Source organism: Balaenoptera acutorostrata, chromosome 12 (genome assembly GCF_949987535.1).
Source record: "Balaenoptera acutorostrata chromosome 12, mBalAcu1.1, whole genome shotgun sequence".
NCBI classification, from domain to species: domain Eukaryota; kingdom Metazoa; phylum Chordata; class Mammalia; order Artiodactyla; family Balaenopteridae; genus Balaenoptera; species Balaenoptera acutorostrata.
In genome coordinates, this window is record NC_080075.1 from 69,681,058 (window position 1) to 69,703,093 (window position 22,036).

The 22,036-nt window shown below is 38.6% G+C and overlaps 1 protein-coding gene across 8 annotated transcripts in view; it reads right to left on the minus strand.

The window, feature by feature from the left end:
- Positions 1 to 22,036, minus strand: part of LCLAT1 (lysocardiolipin acyltransferase 1) — a 293,997-nt gene that overhangs the window by 42,346 nt on the left and 229,615 nt on the right. For 6 of the 8 annotated variants that reach the window (XM_057557827.1, XM_057557828.1, XM_057557832.1 and 3 more), the window contains one exon: positions 5,165 to 5,281. The exons of the other annotated variants lie outside the window; for them this stretch is intronic. In XM_057557827.1, coding sequence (XP_057413810.1) covers positions 5,165 to 5,281 — 117 coding nt within the window. The remainder of the gene's footprint in view (positions 1 to 5,164; positions 5,282 to 22,036) is intronic. 8 annotated transcript variants of the gene reach the window in all.

A 22,036-nucleotide genomic window follows, 5' to 3' on the forward strand; every position in this document is an offset into this window, starting at 1 on the left:
TCAGAGAGATTAAATAATTTTTCAAAGAGGCTTAGAGTTTGGCTGAATAAAAGGACTAAGCTTAGAGTTTGGCTGAATAAAAGGACTAAATTTAGAAGCTAGGTTTCCTGCCTCCTAGCTTTAGTTAGTTCTTTCCATTTCATAAAAAGAATGGAACGCAGGCCCCCAAATTGTACTTTGGTATTCTCAATAAGCACATTTTTAAAAGTTAAGATCTAGAAGAATATAATTGGTCTTTACATTATCTTTTTAAAAGTCTCTCAAAAAGTTGGTTGTCAGCAAAAGCCTTTTAGATAACTTAAATATCTTAATTTTATTACACTGCAAATATAACTGAAATTCTTTCCATTTCTGAAACACATTACAAACAAAACATCAATTAATCAACATTTACCCACAGCGGAAGAATACACACTGTTCTAATTGAGAAAGTGGCCGATGGAAAAGGACTGGGCTATGGTATATTTTCTTGCCTGTGTTTCTGAAATGGAAAAGTTTTCCATTACTCTTCTAGGTATGATTATGAATACCTAATTCTATTCGAAAGAATTAGGGGCTCATATGTGAACTTTAAAATGGTTCCTTCATTGACCTGTAATAAAGTGAGAAATGGTATGGTCTATCACATTCCCAGGGTAAACTAGGTTATCTTTTTAATGTTTTTTTAAAAAAATTATTTATTTTATTTTTGGCTGCGTTGGGTCTTTGTTGGTGTGTGCGGGCTTTCTCTAGTTGCTGCGAGTGGGGACTACTCTTCGTTGTGGTGTGTGGGCTTCTCATTGCGGTGGCTTCTCTTGCTGCAGAGCACGGGCTCTAGGCACGCGGGCTTCAGTAGTTGCAGTACGCGGGCTCAGTAGTTGTGGCTCACGGCTTTAGAGCGCAGGCTCAATAGTTGTGGCACATGGGCTTAGCTGCTCCGCGGCATGTGGGATCTTCCAGGACCAGGGCTCGAACCCGTGTCTCCTGCATTGGCAGGTGGATTCTTAACCACTGCGCCACCAGGGAAGCCCCTAGGTTATCTTTTATTCCAGTGAATGTACATTGCTTGGAGTAAATTTGCTACTTAATATGAATAAACCTCGTTTTAGTAAAGTATCTCTTACATCCAGCCTGGCAGAGAAAACTAAAGGTTTATAAGTGAGTAGGATGACCATATAAATGAATATTCTCTTGTGCTTCATTCATCTCTGTCTATAGTTTTATCTCTATGGTGCTGCTACTACCCATCATTCTCATGAAAATCCATCAGTGACTCTTGGGGCAATATTTCCTTTTCTCTCTAAAGAAATAGAAATACTCTATACCTGGCTCACCTGGAGTTACAGTATGACTTTGGGACTCTCTGACTTGACTGTCTTCAAATCTCTCTGTAGATTTGACCTCCACCTTTCTTAACCATAGGTATATATACAAAAATATTGCCCACACCGAGGAAGTTAGGAAAGGCAACTTGATAGCAAAATACATTCAATAAGACTCACTCAGAGACACTAGCTTGCACATTTAAAATAAAGGCTAAACTTATATTCTGGTATCTTTCAGTCTAGAAAAAAAGCTCAGTCATTCTAAGGCGGACTTAGTATGTTTTTCTCATGTACTGCTGTGGATGCAGCTTATTAGAGATCACTTAACTCTGTGTGTGTATGTGGTATCCTGCCCCAAGTTCCAAGGTCAAAGTCGGTTTCAATGTCAAACTAAGCTGTTCCTGCTCTGGGGCGGGGGGGTTGGGGGGGGTGTGTGGGGGTGGTCCCTGAAAAATCATTCTTGATCTTACTAGTGTCTAGAATGGCTTAAAAGTAGTCATAGAATCAGCTCTAGACCCTTGTGAATACCTACATAAGCATTAATACTTGAGACTTCCAAAAACTGACCTTAGAAAGTCATCACTGAATCATATGGAAGCAGAAAGCTTTTAATCTTGTAGTTCTTATAATTTTTTTTTTTAACTCACCAATTCAGTCAGAAATTTTACTAGATTGTACAGGTTCCTCAAGAGTAATGTCTGAGTATTAACAATGTCTTTGTATGTCATATAGCACTTAGTTCAATGCTGTCTCATTACAGACATTCAATAAATATCTGCTGAGTGAGTGATAACTATCATAACTGGCTTAATAAAAATGTCTTAGCCTTGTTAACAATCATTTTCATTCAAGTATCAATAAGAGATTTAAAATATCTTAAAACAGTGACTTTAAACTTATGTGGCTTTAAACTTATGACTTATATATCTCAGTCACCTGGGACAATTAGTGATGATGGTATCAAGACTGGACAGAAAATTGGGTGCTTGCTTTTCTCACTGGATCTGAATTATAAGCCCAGTTGTATCTGATCCTCAGTCATGTAGCCGAGAAAAGAGTTGCATGAGCTACTTATCCAAGAAACACAAAGTGGAATGCCACTTGCTAAACTATTTTTAAAAGTCACTAAGGCAGGTCTATTTATAGCCCATAAGCAGCCAATAGCCCTGGGGTGATGACTTGTGCTACCTTTTCTTTTCTTTTTTTTTTTTTTTTGAGTTTTATTTTATTTAGAGCTACCTTTTATCTTATGAAGCTTGAGAATAGAGTAATTTCAGGACTGTCTGGGAATTACGTTCATTTCAATAAAAACTTCAAGTGATTTGGAAACTCTTGATCAAATTAACCCCCCATCCTCCATGCCTAAAGATGAGTAACATAAATCTCTGCATGGTGGCCATAGTGGAAGTTGGAGGTACATGACTGAGGGAGAACTATAATTTCACTGGGTCATTATTAATGGGAAAAGACTCTTACGGGTATGCTTGGGCTAAGAAGTACTTAACTCTATTCAATGGGCCTAGTACAAGATAAATTTTGGGCATTCATCAAAAGGAAGAGATGAACTATTTTTTTATTTTCTACATTAAATCCTTGTGGGCCATCTCCCAGAATACTTCTGGCTTGATGAATATATAAAAATGGTGGCAGTGATGAACAGAAATGGAGAAGCTGAGAAGAAAGTAAGTAGTTTGGTATTAGAAATATTATATTTGGGGTGACAGAGACAGATCTAGATAAAGTGTCTCTACTTACTGGAGATCCAGGTAGGTCAGACCTCAGGAGACAGGTTAGTCAGAAGCATAAATTTGAGAATCATTAGCAAACAGATGATAGTGGTAGTCACAGCATGGAGGTATATTCTAAGGGAGAGACTATAATGAGAAAAGAGCTGACAGCAGAGGACAGAACTTTGGGGAATGGTCTTTCCATTGGAGATCAGAAAAGGAAAGGAGGGCTTCCCTGGTGGCGCAGTGGTTGAGAATCTGCCTGCCAATGCAGGGGACGTGGGTTCGAGCCCTGGTCTGGGAAGATCCCACATGCCACGGAGCAACTGGGCCCGTGAGCCACAATTACTGAGCCTGCGCGTCTGGAGCCTGTGCTCCGCAACAAGAGAGGCCGCGATGGTGAGAGGCCCGCGCACCGCGATGAAGAGTGGTCCCCACTTGCCGCAACTAGAGAAAGCCCTCGCACAGAAACGAAGACTCAACACAGTCATAAATAAATAAATAAAAGAACGTGAATTTCTAAAAAAAAAAAAAAAAAAAAAAAGATTGAACCTTGTCTCTAAAAAAAAAAAAAAAAGAAAAGAAAAGGAAAGGAAGCCTGCAAGGGAGACCTAAAGGAGAAAATAGTTATGAGGAAAATCAGCAAGATGTAAAGGTACTGGCACATGTGTGTAAGGAAGAGTCCGAGATACCCACAAGGGTCTAGGCCCTACAGCATTGTCATCTGCATTTGTGTAGTGCAGTCATTCTGATTACTGGTTTGGGGCACTGACTGCGAGGGGGGCCTTAGTTTTTGTCGTGCAGCAGCAGCCTCTTGGTTATCTCTTGATTAACGTTCCCTTGTGGGAAATCAGTCAGAACTCAAGATTTTGAGGAGTAAAAATGTGAACTTGGTATTTAGATTGGCACTTTCAAAACATAAAAGATAACTGAGAAGACTGCATATGACAAAAGATTTTGCTCATCCATTTTTCTACCTGGCACTATCTAGATTCAATCTGACTGTTCACCAAAACTGCTCCTGAATCTTTCTTTAAAGGTGGAGATTCAGAGCCATAGGGGGAAAAAAGGCATGTATATTTCACTCCAAGAGGTGGGATTTATGTCACTGATGAGGAAACTAGGTTTCAGAATTATTTAAAAATTAATTTTGCTAGGCTGAAATTGCCTTAAATATCTAAATATCTTAGATATTTAAACACTTTTTTAAACATGAAAGCAATTCCTAAGAATAGCAATACACAGAGAAATCTGGAGAAATAAATATACTAAAATGCGACATGCAAATTGATCTGCTTTAGAATAAATCTGCATATAGTGTCCTGCAGTGGTACATTTTACAAAGAGAATTAAAGCCATGAAATTAACATTTTAATGAAGCAGACAGACTGTTTACTTCAAGACTACTTACTGATTGCAGCTTCCAGGTGGCCTAATGAGATGAAAATGAAGTTTATACCTTCAGCTAGTCTAGGCTAGGGCTGTTTGGAGATGGACTGAATTTAAATTAGAAAATACTGCTGTGTGCAAACATGTTTAAGCTAGCAAGTCGTCTTTGCAAACCTTGGCACCACAAATGCTTAATTTAAAATACTTATGGCCTCCCCCACCCTCACCCCTCACACACACGGTCTAGTCTAATTTTTTCTAAGCACTGTCCTAAAACCAGTGGGAAGTGACTGTACTTTGGAAAACATTAAAACAGCTTTATCAGAATGATTCCTCTTAATCGTCTTACAGGGCCATGAAATGTAAGAATGAAAGGGGTGCATGGACACCCGAGTGGGCCTTCCCACCTCTGGGTGAACCTTTCAAGCACAGGGACACCTTGGGGCAGCCTTTTTCATTGTAGGCAGCTCTAATTTGTAGAAATGCTCTCATTATGTGGGGAAATTTGAGACTGAAATTGATTCCTTGGGGACTCCTACTCCTCAGTTTTAGTTCTGTCTCCTAAAAACAAACAGTATGATACTATTGAGTCAGGAGATAGGTAGGCCCCCCAGGATGAACAGCTGGAGTTCATTCCCTGTGGACCAATACTCCAAGATGAAAACAGCTGGACAATTGAGAGAGGAGGCTGGGCCCTGCCCACATAAGAGACCACATATTTCTCATTCTCAAAGTCAAGGAGACCTTGCCGACTAGAAAGCTCCATGGAGGTCAAAAGGGGAGTGATGTCAAGGCTACCCATAGGCCTCTTCGCTGGAATCCATCTTGGCTGAGAGATGCATGGACACACATGGGAGGATCCTGAAATATACCAAATACAGACTCAGAACCAGGTAAATCAAAATGACTGGCCAAAGGAAACCCGGAAGAAATGCCCCATATAAGTGATTGAAACTACCACGAGGGCACTACTCTCTCTCAGAGTCTGCCCATGTGTCTATCCACACATACTGTACTCTTTTTCCTCCTAATAAACACTTTACATGTTTCACTACTTTCCATCTTTGTGGGAATTCTTTTCTGCAAAGCCGAAGGGCCAGGGCCTTGTCACTGGCCACTGGTCCCTGGTGGTCTAGCAGCTAGGATTCAGTGCTCGCACTGCCCCGGCCTGACTCCAGTCTCTGGCCAGGAACTGAAACCCTGCTTCAAGCCGCTGCAGGCCAAGGCCACCTGAGATCACTATTAGCTTTTGTGAGTAACAATTCTTTGAATATTTAGAGCAGGGGTTGGCCAGCTACGGGCCAATTCCACTTCTGTTTGTGCAGCCTGTGAGCTAAGAACGTTTTTTTTCCGTTTTTAAATGGCTGGGGAAAAAATCGAAAGAACATGTTTTATGACACGTGAAAGTCATCAAATTCAAATGTCAGTGTCCATAAATAAAGTTTTAGTGGAACACAGACCCTTATTCACTTGCACCACAACAGCAGAGATAAGTAGTTGCAAAAGAAACTGTATTGTAGGCCTGCACAGCCTACAATGTTTACTATCTGGCCCTCTCCAGAAAAGTTTGCCAAATCTTCTCTTAGTCTTCTCTAAGCTAAGAAGTCACAGTTCTAAAGAACAGAGGAAAGATTTCCAGACTACTGAATGCATTCCTGTCTCCTTGTCCCTTGTGGGGTTGCTGAGGCCTGGGAAGGAGGATCTGAAGGGTCGCAGGGTTGTAGCCCAGAAACGGCACACACCTCTTCAGCTCTGTCTGGGCCAGAGCTGTTCCTATGGTCCTGACTAGTTGGAAGGGTGCTTGGACACATATGGAGTGAGAGAAGAACCATACTGATGAGCATTAGTAATGACCGTGGCTTCTAGTCAATATAAAAAGCAATCACCTGCCCAGTTCCTCCCTAACCTGTAATGCCACTCCCCAGAGATAATCATTTCTAACATTTTAAGCTGTTTATTCTCATGTTTACCTCCATATAGCTATGTAAAATGCCTACGCTGACATTCCCTAAGTTTTTTTTTATACTTTTCCTGTTATCTATCAACTTCCTACTATGAAAAATGAGGATTTTTGTAGCATTTCTCCCCATTCCTCCCTTCCTCCATGGCCCTAATACAGTTATATCATAATATTGATAAGGTCAATATTTAGTGCTTACTTTAAAAAACAAGGCAGATATTCACAATGTAGTTGTATAGTAACTATTACATTTTTTTCCTGTGCTACTAATCATTTTCCCTGGAGTTAATAACGGCCTTATTTTTCCCTTTGCTTAATTTTCTAGAGACCTGTCACTAGTTCAACCCCAAACTTAGCCAGAAGTACAAATCTCCTTCCAGTACATTCACACGCACCAGACAATCTATCAGTTTCATCCTCTTGGGGACGTTCTTCGTGGAACCCTCCATGCTTCTGCTCTGATCAGGACTGTAGTCTTCAAGGTCTGTTGTGCAGCTACCATCCTGGATCTTCCTTCACCATCATCCTGGAGTTTCCCTTCCTAGGCTGTTTTCCTTGTTTCCTGAATCTTCTATCTTTATCTTTTTTTGGTTTACTTCTTTATTTTGTTAGAATTCATCCTCCCTTAACACCCTAAGAAAGGTGCATGAGAGGTAAACTTTGAGATCTTAAATTTTTGACGACGCCTATTCTGTCCTCACACTTGATGGAGAATTCAGCTATATTCAGAATTCTTAGTTGGAAACCATTTTCCTCCAAAAAATTAAAGGACTTTCTCTATTTTTTCTACCAATGTTCCTCTGGGCAATTGTGATGCCATTCTAATTTTTGATCTTTTGAATGTTACTTCCCCTCTTTCGAAGCTTTTAGGATCTTTGTTTTGTTGCTGGTATTATGAAATTTAATAATGATTATGATTTGTGGTAGGTGTTTTCCTTTCATTATCTTGCGTACTCACTGGGCTCTCTCAAAATCTAGACATTCATCTTTCTGGAAAAATCTGGGATCACTTCTTGAATAATTTCTTTGATAATTTACTCCCTGTACCAAAGACTACAACTTTCAGGAAATAGTTTTTTGCGTGTTTACTCTGTGTCAGATACTATTTCTTACGTATTTTGTTTCTTATATAATTTGCATTATATGTTAGTGCTAAGCTTCTTATATACATTTTATTTCACGGAAGCAGCACATTGTGTTAGGTAAAGCTTTATTACCCTCATTTACTAAATAAATCACCAAGGTCACAAAGCTAGGAAGACATGGAATTACAATTCTAGCTCAATTCCTTCCTCATTGAAATGTTCTAAGTTATTATGTTTTACTGTCTCGGAAGGAAAGTTGTACAGTCTCCATTTCTAGAGATCTCATCTTTCTCTAAATTTAAATGTGATCAATCTAAAGACAAGTGATGGGAAAGAAGGGCTGAGTTCATGTGATTGAAAGAGCACCATTCAAGGATCAGTGTGCCCACAAAGCCTCCCAAGTAGATGGCCATGGTGCTTAAACTTTCCGCCATTAGGATCAGTCCTGTATTTCAGACCATTAAAACAAAAGCTCTCTGTTACTGAATGTGCATAATACATAGAAAGGAAGAAGAAGAAAGGCATTTGGGAGAAACAACTGATTAGATTAACAGTTTGTGAAAAGCTCTTAAATGAGACACAGAACTAATGATTTTGGACAAGTCCAGAGTTTAGAACAACCCCCTAATGCTTGTGTGTCCAGGTAGAAGCCTAAGACGGTCGAAGATGAGCAGGATCTGAGTCCAGGATGAGGAGTACAGAAAGGGTAGAGGTGACCTCTAACACAAGCCTCACCTCTTTAACCATTTTACTACAGGCTGGCTTCATGAATTAAAGAGAGCCTTGAGAAGTTATCTCTTGGGGTTCAAATACTGGACCTGGTTGTCTAGTGCAGAAGGAATGAACTATACACTCTTCTGAGGGGCATTTTCCAAGCTGCTGGTAAGATCCAGTAAGATCCACGGTAGCAGAAAGTGTTTGTGGTTTTAAAAGCTCAGTAATCTACTCTGCTGTACTGTTAACATAGCTGCAAGGATAATCTCTCTCATACACACTTATCAGCCCATTATTTCCTGGTAAAAACCCTATGGGTTTTCTATTTTTCTACTTGATTAAATCTAACTACTGCAGCCTAGCACTGGAAAGCCTTTTGAGAAGGAAGCTGGGTGGATACCAACCAACCGGTCCCCCGACCTAATGAGCTGCCCCATCTGCCCCATCACTATATTCGCCCTAATAGCCCAATGTTGGAGTTGGCCCCAAGTCTGTCTTGTTCCCAAATTTATGCTATTCCTTTCTTCTGCATTTTTGAATTTTTATTTATATGATACACCAACTGAATTATACTATTTATAAAGAACTTAAATGCAACATTTATTTCACTTTGTTGGTATGTCTCTGGCACTGCACTGAAGAAAAAAAAAAAACAAACAGAAACCTTGCCACATAACTTAAATGCTTCCATTAAAATGTATTATTTTCTGCATGTGCTAACCTTGGAATATGAAGCTTGCAGCACTGACCATGATAAATGGGTTTGTGCTAAACTAGTCATATTCATGTGAATACTGAAAAGTATTTGTTGGTGGGAAGTTAACTGGCCCACATGGGATTAAACCCACAATCTTGGTCTTATTGGTCTTTAACCAAAAGAAATAATATACTGAAGTAAAGTTAGTGTTCTGCTTTGGTTGTTTTACCACTTCAATAATTATCTTCACTCACAGAGGAACTTTAGTGTTGAAAAATTGCCCAGAAATACTACAACAGTTCTTGGCATGTAGTAAAAATATTTGGAAAGTGACAGCATACCATATTCAAACTTAGAATCCCAAAATTCAGGCTCTCTTCTGGAAAACTATGCAGACCTATTATTTGAAACCATTGGTATAAATATCACCTTGATATAAATAAACCTTTCTAACATATTATTTTTAAATGTACCTTATTAAGGTCGGCAAAAGCTGAGAGTAGCTGAGTCTTGATGGATGGGTAAGAACGGCATTGCAAACAAGGGCAAATGTTCCAGTTGAGAATGAGCACAATGTGTTCAGGAGGCACTGAGAATTCAAGTTTAGCAGAATGAAGATAAGGTGGCGGTATCAGTGTAGCTCGAGTTAGAGCTGGCACATAACTGTACTCAATACAATAGTGATTGGAATGAATGATGAAAACTTAAGAGAAGAAAACTTCTGGGTCTACTATAAGAATCAGGAAGAGAGTGGGCCTAAGAAAAAGACAAGGAATGGGAAACCAGACCAGAAGGAAGAAGGTCAGGAGAGCTTGCTGTACACCAGTAATAATATATTACAGGAAAGTACCTAAAAGAAAATAGGTAAAAGATGGGAGGAATTCAGTACTAAGAAATGGGTGTATACAGACAACAAAATGAAAACTGATTCTCTTTAAGTTTCAGGGAATAAAAGATACATAATAAACCTCTTATTCACAAAAATGGTATGATTAAAACTGATCTCTAAAGAACTTAAAAGAGAAGGAAAAAAGGTCAAAGACAAATCAATAAACTCTATAGGCAATCATTTCTGAAAACTAGCATTAATCAAGGGGATAGCCTTTAGGTTCATGATTTATGGGGGGAGTATATATGTATAAAATGCTCATTTTTATGCTTCATTAAAATATTTGAGGATTATATAACAAGATTCCAGTATAGCATAAACTTTGTAGATACCTTTAAAAATGTCCAATAATTTGTTTCATCGTTTTTTCCTAGAGAAGTATTATGTACTGTTTCATTTCAATTAAAATAGAATTCCTGAGACAAGAGTAGAAAGACGGGAGATCACAATTTTATACACTGTGCAAAGAAATGAGACCTTCCCACATGATGGTTAGTCCAACAGAAAAAACTGGCCACTTTGGTGTAAACACCTGGGAACTCTGGTTTTGAAAATATGTGGCTAGGCCCCCCCACATATTATGAAAGGAATCTTAGTAAATGAGGCTAAACGAAACAGCAGTACAACTCGATGCAAACTCGTTACTTGAAAACGAGTAAGCCAAAAAAGGAATTCATAAAAGAGCTCTAGTCAGGGATTATCTAACAATCAATTATCTAACAGATTATCTGAGAGATACATGATCAAATGGAGTAAAATTGTTTAGGGTAGAGTCTAGATGGTGGCTATATGAGTGTTCACTGTTAACTTCTTTGAACTGTGCTCTATGTTTTAAATTTTTCATAAAGAAATGTTGGATAAAAACCAACTAGGTGAATCTGCAGGACTATGTGAATTCAGAGAAAAACGTATTCTGGCATGAACAAGTTTCTGAAACTTTTGATTATTTTTCCTTAATTTAATTTTTATTAGAATAACATATACACATAGATTAAAAAATCAAATAGCACAATAAGGCTTATAATGAAAAATAGCAGGCCACTACCATATCCCTAAGTTTCCAGGTCCTAAAAACATAAGTGTGAAACTACAAAAACTTTATTAAAATATAAAACCTATATTACATTTCTTATGTAAGTTTTTTAAAGAAATGAATGTGTGTGGGGAATAAAATGAATTGCAGAGTCACGGAATGACAATTTTAGAATTTTACACGTTCTGATGAAACTCATAGGAAGCTGTCTTCTACAATGTCACAAAAATCTCTTCTGCGTAACAGGAGAGGGAGTGAAGACATCACAGTGAAACAGGGAGCCCAACATAGCAGCAGTTTCTTAGTGGTGCTGCTTATACCTCAGGCAAGAGAAAGAGGAGAAAGCTCAGCTAAGAAACCAAAACAATTTAATCACTGAGACCTGAAAATGTATGTCATTTTCCAACCCATTGATTAAAAGCCCAACCTGACTGAAATATCACATGAAAGGACTGGATTATATTTCCTTGAAATTTGTTTCAGGGAAAACTTTCTGTTATTCTCCAACTAGATAGATGCTAGGATCAATCCCAGGTAAAATACACGGACAATATGCCATTTTGCCAGACTTTTAAAATTTTTCATGTGGAGTTTGGACACATACCAAGATTTAAGTAGTATGTTCAAATCCTTGATTAGCTGGCTAGGGATACTCTTTTTTTTTTTTTAAAGGATTTTCTTATTTATTTATTTATTTATTTATTTATTTTTGGCTGTGTTGGGTCCTCGGTTCGCGCGAGGGCTTTCTCCAGTTGCGGCAAGCGGGGGCCACTCTTCATCGCGGTGCGGGGACCACTCTTCATCGCGGTGCGCGGGCCTTTCTCTATCGCGGCCCCCCCCGTCACGGGGCACAGGCTCCAGACGCGCAGGCTCAGCAATTGTGGCTCACGGGCCCAGCTGCTCCGCGGCATGTGGGATCTTCCCAGACCAGGGCTCGAACCCGTGTCCCCTGCATTAGCAGGCAGATTCTCAACCACTGCGCCACCAGGGAAGCCCGGGATACTCTTTTTTAAAGGTGACGGTGAATTCTAATTAAATCATCCTGACAGTAATTAAAATGAACAATTTGCCAAGTACAGGAACAGTATTTTCTTGAATATGACTTTCTTTGGAAAGACAAAATATAATCAATCTGATATTTTACTGAAGTTTCAGTATAATATTCTCTTAATAGTTTTTAACTTTAAGACTTACTCATTTCATTTTGCCTTAAGTAATTTAGATAACTGGAAATAGCACTGGATTTCTTGGCTGTTAACTTACACGAACTGAAAGAGTTAAAGAAGATAGGTGAATGAAGAGATGAGGGGCAGGCAGGCAGACTGATATGCGATTAAATAACACTAATGAACGTTCAGGAGATACAAAGTCCAACTTTGTCATATAAAACAAACTTCATTTTAGTATAAATGTAGAACATGCCTTAGTTTTCCAGTAACAAATATGGTTGATCAGGAAAAACTTCTTGTAGACTTAAAACGTTATCCTAAAATATTTAATTTTGCTGTATAGAATCACAGAAAGGTCATGGTCAAAATCAGCATAAGTAGTAAATGTAATTATTTTTCCTAATGGAGTCTTAGACTTGGCTCATTATTTAGTTTCATCTCACAGAAAGTGGATTTTCAAGTGTTGAGAACAATTTTTGAATAATAGTTTTGAGATACATCTATCTACTAAAATCCTTGATAAAATTAACCACCAGCGAATGCTTTGTCATAAATAATGAACATTAGTTTTGAAGGGATATATGGAATTTATGATCATATGCCAGAATATACTATCTATTGGATTTGATTTTAAAGTCCTTCAACTAAGCCTTATTTATTCTATAGCCATTCAACATTGAGGGTAGGGAATTCAAGAGCTCTTTAATTTGGGTTAACTGGGAAGATCTATTTTCCAGTTCAGATTGCTTCAAGAATGGCATTTTTGTTGCCTCAAGTATATTTTGTGAAAGGAAACTGCTAGTGACAGGTTGGCAAATAATAGTTCCTATTGGACATACCTTAATAAACAGGTGACTCTTTTGTTATCATTTGTAATCCATCCAGTAACTGAATGGATATAAACGGATGCTATTAAAATATATGAAATGGATTAAACAATCCCCCAGCCGTTTCATTCACACAGATCTCTGCTTGGCAACCCCCCCCTTCCTTATACATGAAATAATGATATATTTCAGTCCTGCTCTATAAACAATATAATTCATTCTGAATTGAGAAAGTCACATTAATAGGGCTTCACTATACATGAATATAACTACTAAGCTAGGAAAATATGTTTTCTTGTCAATCAAGTTGATTATTTAATATTCCTTTCTTTTAATGCATGTTGGAAAATGAGAAAGGGATTGGAGAGGGAAGAGTACAAAGTATCCATTCATCCACTGTTATGGAGGGCTTGGGAGGTGCTAAGCCCTGTGCTCAGAGCTGGGATCACAAAGATGAGCCGTAACTCTCATGACATTAACAGTCTGGTAGGAGAGATAGGCATGTAAATAAACAAATTACAATGCTACCAATTTGAGAATGTACAAGATACAGGGACATTCAAAGGAAGGAATGAATATGGTGGAAGGGGTGTGGTGGGGAAATTTCTAAGAAGAGCAACAGCCAAGCCCCATTTTCAAGGTGTATAGGTATTCACCCCTAGACTACATGGGGGTATTTAAAACAAAGAGAAAGACAAAAAAAGATGAAATGGTGTAGTGTGTTATTAATTTTTCACATGTTTGTTCCCTTAATGGCCTGTGGGCTTTAGATTATTAGGGAAGACAGGTCTATGTTTTTTTATTAACTATTGTAGTTTCAGGGTCTGGTTATAGGAAGTGCTCAATAAAACTTTTGTAGGATTATTTCCTCTGTTAACATAACATTCCAAATATAATACATGAATATAAAACACTTGTTTTTTCACATCTGTATACATTGATAACCTAAATTTAGAAGTTAAATATATTATTTTACTTAATGCAATAAAAATAGTTCCAAAAGGACTTTCATGTTTTGACCTTAAAGGATGCAACATAAATAGTCTACTTCTTAATTCAATGCTAAACTCAAAGCTCAGGTGCTGCAATCTGTACCTGAACGGCTAATTAGTAGTAATTATGATGTGTTTATGGAACACGTAAGTGTGGCCCAGGTACTGAGCTAAATTCTTTACACAGATTATGTCATTTGTTGCTGACAATAATCCTAAAAGGCGGGTATCCTCATTTTACAAATGTGATGAGGATAGTTTAGCAGGTTGATCATCACACTCTAGTTTGGAAAGTAACATTTTTTTCTTCTATAGTTGTAATACACACAATTTTAGTTATACAAACTGTTTTTACAATGCCCTAATCTGTGAAAGTAGCACCCTTTTATCTGCTGATTGACAAATGCAAAGCAAACTGCATATCAGCTACCCAAATTTACCTCTAAGTTAAAGGACTAAAAAGAAGAGAACATTTAAGAACACTAAACTTGTATCATCACAGCATGCTTTGATGTTACAAATCATACAGTGTATTTCGTTAGTGATATCTGGAAAAGTAATGGCTGGCACTTTAATTAGCCTTAGTTAGGCACATCCTTGCTGGTTTATAGGCACTTACCGTTTTTTCTTGTTTTAATATGATATTTGGCAACCTTGAACTTGTTTTATTTGTGTAAAAATACATTGACCTGGCCCTTTTGCATGCTCAAGTATCTGAGTTTTCTATGTATATTTAACATTCCCATGTTACTACCTGCTGCTAGATAATTAGTTCCCAAAAACTCTGAGTTTCAAGCAGTGAAACATAAAATGATCTGTTTTAATGTCAAGTTTCCATTCCAAATTTGTAATTTGCCTATTAATTTCCCTCTGCTGTGTAGGAGCCATGCCTCATCACTCCCAGAATATATATTAGACCCACCATCACATTAAGAGTGGCTAATAAATAGATTTATTGCTTCTTGGTAGGGCAAATCAAATCTTATTCTTTCTAATGCATTCTTCACTTCTTTTTAGAAATCAAGTGATTTCCTTGCCACCTATAAAACTGTTTCAGCTAACGGATAGCTAAGCAACTACCTTTTTTCCTATCTAAAAAGCAATCTCTCAAAAACCCGAGTTAGAGTATTATAAGATCAGCGGTAGAAGCTTAAAGTGCATAGCCGACAAAAACCATTTTAAGTGATGTTTTAAGCCACATCTTCTTCACCCACAAATATTCTAGAATTACTAGGAGTTTGGATGAAGGCCCTTCCTACGCAGAAGGATCCAGAATTCTTATAGACAAATCAGGTTCCAAGAATCTTCTCTAGATACTCTAGGAATAGAATGACTATATGAGTGAAATCAAATACACCAGAAGGGCAGAGCTGAAGGCGGATGTCCTTGAACTCTCACCATGAGGAAACAATTATCATCCCTGTTTCAAAACAAACAATTCAATAAAATAAAACTGAAAATGCCATATAGAAGGCAGAAAAACTTAAGACTGAATCACCTCTTGGATGCTGGGATTTATTACAAGGGATCCTTTTCAAATGCTGGACAAACAGCCAGAAAGCATCCTTGCCTGTTGCTAAATATTCGTCAAAGACAAAAAGCTTGTACAATCAACAGCAGACCCAAAGGGAACTACAAAACCAGTGGGTGGAAGTTCATCCCTTTACAGTAGGATACACTGACATGCTTTGAATAACAAAGATAAAATAGCTTTTATTTATAGTTTATCTATCTACGGGTATACAAATCTGTGTGTTGCTTTCATTTCTACAGTGTAATACATAAACTTAATTCACTCTAATAATACTAGTGCTTAAAGAACAGACATCCAATTTCAATAGTTTTATAATTTGGGAATTAGGTGAACAGGAGAAAAATATAATCTTATTCAGCTGTATGTCTTCATTTAAATCTTTAGTAGCTGGCAATACACTATCCCCTTTCTCTACTTTTTTCTCCTCAACATGGCACCCCCCTCACAGTGAATCTCCAGGCTTAGGATAAACGCACATTCCAGTGCCACCCCTTCCTCAATTCATTCAATTAAAAACAAATAAAAGCAAGGTCAGCATCCAGCTCTGTTGCAAAGAACTCTTAACGTGATATCCTAGAAGACCTCTTGTTATTGTGTTGCATACACCGACTGTAAACCCCAGAGAGATGACAACATTTTGTTCTCAATAAAACTAAATGTGGAATTTGTAGACATAATGTTTTTTAAGTGTTCTGAAGCTCACTGTCATGAAAGGGCTATGGCAGTAGGAAGTTCCAAGTGAACCTAACTGAGATTTAATATCTGATGAACTGGAAAGCAGGCCAATTTGCCAAACAACCAATTTGCAGAATTTACAAAATGTACTGTTTACCAAAATCTTGTTTAACTATCAAGTTTGTAGCAATTCAGATTGGAAAGGAAAAAAACATTTTAACAACTTTTGAAGACTTCTGCAGTTCTGATTGGCTTTCATTGGGTATTTTATTAATTTGCTACAGCTGGACAAAATTGAGGGGGAAGGGGCAGAGACTGAAAGGTAAGGGGAAAGTCTGAAGCCTGCGAATCCCGGAGCTCTGGCTCCCAACAGCTGTACCAGCAACTCCGTATGACTTTGCATCCGCTTTCCTGCCCCCTCCCCACCTCTATGTGCGTGAATGGTAGGGCAGAGTAAAGAGACCCTCTTAGGAGGTTGTCTGGGGCCCAGACACAGGAGCAGAAACTGGTAAAAAGGAGGGCAGAAGAGGAGGGCAAGGTGCTTTTCCCCAAGGACTGAGTCCCAGGGAAAGAGAAGATTCTGATTAAAAGTTCAAGGAACTCCTTCCTAGAGGGACTTCTGTCAGGATGAGAGAATACAGGGCTGCCTGGCCTTTGGGGAGCTGGCAACTTGGGGAGACATGCGGCCATGCCCTAGGCAGCGACACAGTGTCTCACGCCCGTGGACTGCAGGGAGAACTTCTACCAGACGGTCAGAGCCAAATGAGACAGCAAGACTTGGAAATTTTGGGTGGACCCTTGGAGAGAGATGAAGAGGTGCAGCAGCCATGCTGGAGGGGCTCCAAGATGGGACTTTCTGATATTAACCCAAACTCATCTGCATCTTTAGGCCAGGAAGACTTGGGGACATCTGGAATTATCTTTTAAACATTGTTCTTGAATGAAAATCAAGTGGAGCAACTTGATTTAATTCAAATCAAGAGTCAAACTATTGTCTAAAGGGAGAACTGTTCAAAAAAAAAACTTTGCCGTAAACAGCTGAGTTCTTCATACTATAGATAGTGTTAGGAAAGGGAGGAGATTATAAACTTCAAGTTTTAACTCACACCATTTAGTTTCCATTTTCTCTTATATTATTTGTCATCCTACTCTCTGAAAAATTAAATTAGATAACAAGCCTATTTTTATACAAATAAAAACCTTATATTCTTACAAGAGGACATTTCAGGCTTCAGAACTTCAAAAGATAACAATGCATCAGAGTCTGTATCTTTGAATCTTAGAATTTTAAATTCAGTACAGCCAGTTTCTATTTCAAGTTTCCCTAATGGGTTTTCTATTTCTGAGAAATTTTATAATAACAAATACAGTTACTAAAAATAATCTCTTTGAAATTTCAGTAACCGCATGAGAAAGATGTTGCATTCTGTAGTCTCAACGTTATTTTTTTTAAAGCACTACCATGTTTAAATAACCACAAATTGCCAAGAAGTTTTATAAAGAACTGAAGATTCCTGAAATCTCAGAAAATCATCAGCTTCTTAGAATTGAGGGAGATCTCAGAAGTCTTCTAGTTCTATCTAGTTTATCCTGGCCCCCAATTCTCCCTAAACTACCCTCAAGGCAGGGGATGTTTCTAGAAGAAGGAAATGTCCATCAGGGTCAAGTGTTGGTGATGGGGCAAAAAGGGACAAGATCTGGGTTTTACGACACAGGGGAGACTGTTCCGGTTCAGTGGGACACGGGGGTGGGAGACGGACTGCGGAGCTCATGAAGCCATTAGGGGTGAGGCTGTAGTGACAGCGTCCACAGCTCTTCTAAGAAGCTTGCATCTGAAGGGAAGAAAGAGGTAGCAGGAAAGCTGGACTAGGGGTGGGGATTGAAAAGTGTTGTGCAATTGTGCAGTTTTTTCCTTTTTCTTTTTAAAGACTGAAGACATCTGAATGACATTAAATGCTGAAGACAGGAACCATTAGTAAGTTCAAGTTTAAAGCTATGGTAAAGAAAGGGGACAGAGTTTGAATTGAAGTTTCCTGAGGGGGCAGAAGGGTAAGGGATACATTGTGGAGATGGAAAAAAATGAAATAGAATTTTAGACAGGAGGATGAGCTCTTTCATTACAACAGGAAGCAATGAGTATAGACTCAGCTAATCTGTAGGTCTGAGGGAAGAAAGAGAAGGGAGTTCTGGTTTGATGGTGTCTGATTTCTTTGCGAAAGAAATGGGGGCAGGAGGATGGGCGCTGGAGTGTTGAGGATGGGCAGGGGAGGCTTAAAATTGCTACTGTAGAGAACAGGAAAACTGGCCAGGGAAATACAGAAAAACAGCCAGCACTGAGGGTTCTTTGGAGACCCGCAACTATACTGGGTTGGAGAGTGTCCATCCCCACCGCCGCCCACCACCCCACAAATCCATGTCCACTGGAACCTCAGAATGTAATCTTATTTGGAAATCGGGTCTCTGCAAATGTAATTAGTTAAACTGTGATAAGGCTGTACTGGATTAGGCCGGGAGCTAAATCCAAAATGAGTGGATCCTTGTAAGAAGAAGAGAGACCCAGGGAAGAAGGCCACGTGAAGACAGAGGCAGAGATTGGAGTTATGTTGCCACAAGCCAAGGAATGCCAAGGATTGTTGGCAACCACTAGAAGCCAGAAGAGTCAAGAAAGGATTCTTCCCTAGAGACTTCAGAGGGAGCGCGGCTGCTGACACATTGATTTCAGGCTTCTAACTTCCAGACCATAAGAGAATAAGTTTCTATTGTTTTAAGCCAACCCAGTTTGTGGTAATTTGTTACAGCAGCCCTAGAAAACTAATACAGCAAAGAATTTATTTTGGCAGTAATCTGAATGGTTTGGGGGATTTTCTCCAGCGGAGCTCAAAGCTAGTGCAGGTACAACAAAGGCAGTCAGCTGGCGAGACCCAGGATTGCACCTCTACCAGGAGTGGGCACTAGGGCTAAGGTGCTGAGGATACTGGCAAGAATATGGTTTAAAGGATGGGCCACAGAGTATAACTGGGACTGGAGAAAAGAGTGCAGGCAGGTGAATGATTATGAATAGGGAAAAAGAATAAAGGCATTTAGGGAAGAGAGATCTTCACGAGAGTAAAGAACAGCTACAGGGGGAATAACTTACCAACAGCTGTAATATGAGACTGTCATCAGAGAATGAGATGTTTAAATTTAATGTGTAACAGGCAGAGCAAATCCAGAAGACAAAATTCAAAGTATAAAGCAGCATGGATAATGGGGGGATCAAGAAACTGAGCTAAATGTGTCATCATATACGTGAAATTACCTACGAGGATGGCTTGACCAGGGATGGAGTGGAAAGCTAAGCCAAGTGCTAAGTCTCCTCTCTCCACTGAAATGAAGGCTGAGGCAGAGAATGGAGAGATGGTTTGACTGATAGCTGAGAGGAGTAAAAGTTGCTGTATTTAGACACAAAAGGCTCAAAAAAGAATCCCAAAAGAATTTTTTTGAACTCCAAGGGACATTAAGTCAGAGGTGAATTAAGAACATCATAAGGTAGTAAGATGTGACAGTGAATTGCTTTCACTTGAGAGGGCAACAGGAAAGTACCCACCCCACTGATGATTGAGATAATTTTTCTTATTTAGCTCATATTTCTCTTACAGAGATTGTAACTTGGGTGTTACAAAGTCACTCTGATATCTAACACTTTACCTTTATTTATGTCATTTAAGGAAGCCTACAGTTTTTAAAATACAGTGATGTTGGTTCCTTATCAGGACAGCGATTGGTTCTTCCTTTCCCATGGGCATCAAAAAACGTTGTTCGAAAGAAAGATCACTGATACTTCATGATGTGCTTGAGAAGCAAAGGACGTCAATGAAGACACAAGACCTTAATATCAGGCTCTAGAATAGCTTAGCCAGTTCTTATGGATTCTAATCATTACAGAGGTCTAGTAACCTTAAAGCAGAAAAAAGTCAGACTAATTGCCATCACTGAAAGATTTTTTTTTCCTTAGGCTGCATCATCAACTATGACCAATAACTAACTAGACAATTACAAGGAGAAATCCAGAGAACCTTCTAGAATACTGTCAGAGTGTGGCCATATGCCATCAATCTCTACACTATGCAAAGCAGTGAGCTTCTTTAACCTTCTTGAAGACTGTGGCATCTGCACCTACAAAACATATGATATCTTGAATGGATTCATTAAAGTCACCAAGAAGCCCTCTTAAAAAAAGCCATTCTAGATATGAATCAGCTAACCAGTATAATTAACAACAAAAACAACAACTGAAACAACAAAGCTGTTTTTGGTTATATGTACTGAGGGCTGGAAAAAAGGGGGAGCAAGAGCAGGGTAGGCAACAGGCTAACAGTATAGAAAAGTGAGGTTCATGTATGCAACTGCAACACAAACTGGGGCATCTTTTCAAATTGAAGTATAGTTGATTCACAGTGTTACATTAGTTTCAGGTGTACAATATAGTGATTTGCTATCTTTATAGACTTATTCCATTTAAAATTATTATAACATTTTGGCTATATTCCCAGTGTTGTACAATATATTCTTACATCTTATTTATTTTACACCTAAGTTACACCTCTTAATCACCTTCCCCTATCTTCCCCTACCCCTACCACTAGTTACCCACAGATAACCACTAGTTTGTTCCCTGCATCTGAGTCTGTTTGTATTTTGTTATATTCATTCGTTTTATTTTTTAGATTCCACATATAAGTGAAAACATACAGTATTTGTCTTTCTTTATCTAACTTATTTCACTAAGCATAATATCCTCCAGACCCACCCATGTTGTTGTAAATGGCAAAATTTCTTTCTTTTTAAATCGAAGTATAGTTGATTTACAATGTTGTGTTAATTACTGCTGTACAGCAAAGTGATTTGGTTATACATATATATGCATTCCTTATATATTCTTTTCCATTATGGTTTATCATAGGATATTGAATATAGTTTCCTGTGCTATACAGCAGGACCTTGTTGTTTATCCATTCTGTATATAAAAGCTTACGTCTGCTAACCCCAACCTCCCACTCCATCCTTCCCCCAACCCCCTCCCCCTTGGCAACCACAAGTCTGTCCTCTATGTCCATGATTCTGTTTCTGTTTCATAGATAGGTTCATTTGTGTCATGTTTTAGATTCCACATGTAAGTCATATCATATGGTAGTCATCTTTCTCTTTCTGACTTCACTTAGTATGATAATCTCTAGTTGCATCCATGTTGCTGCAAATGGCATTACTTTGTTCTTCTTATGGCTGAGTAGTATTCCATTGTGTATATGTACCACATCCTCTTTATCCATTCATCTGTCAATGGACATTCAGGTTGTTTCCATGTCTTGGCTACTGTGAATAGTACTGCTAAGAACATAGGGGTGCACATATCTTTTTGAATTATAGATATACAAATAGCAAAGTTTCATTCTTTTTTATGGCTGAGTAGTATTCCATTGTGTGTGTGTGTGTGTGTGTGCGCGCGCGCGCGCGCCACATCTTTATCCATTCATCTGCTGATGGATACTTAGGTTGCTTCCATATCTGGCTAAAACTGAGTTGTCTTAATACAAGTACAGTTAAATGGCTACAGAAAGTTAGGGAAGGGAGAGACTATTTCTAGCTGATAGAATCAGGAAGCTTCATGGACGAGATGGCCACAACTAGTAGTGATCCTTTTTCTCTCATCTTCTTGCCCATTTCAAATATCTCTATGTAATAATTTCAGCAGGGAAAAAAACAAAACAAAAACAAAGTTAAAATCCTGAGTGATTATCCAAAGAAAACACCAGATACGATATGTACACCAATACCTAGGAGCCTGAAAAATCCAATGAGTGGAAATTTAACATTATAGGCAGAAACTGGCACAGAAATGATGGCAGTTTTTGGCAAGATTTCCTTTCCTCTTTCCTCTGCATTATATTCACTTCACTTGATAATACACTGGCCTACTCTGGACAATGTCCCCAGACAGACCTAGAATTTGAGGGTTTTATCTGTTCTGACCACTCTTCCCCAAGGTGAGAGTGTGACATTTT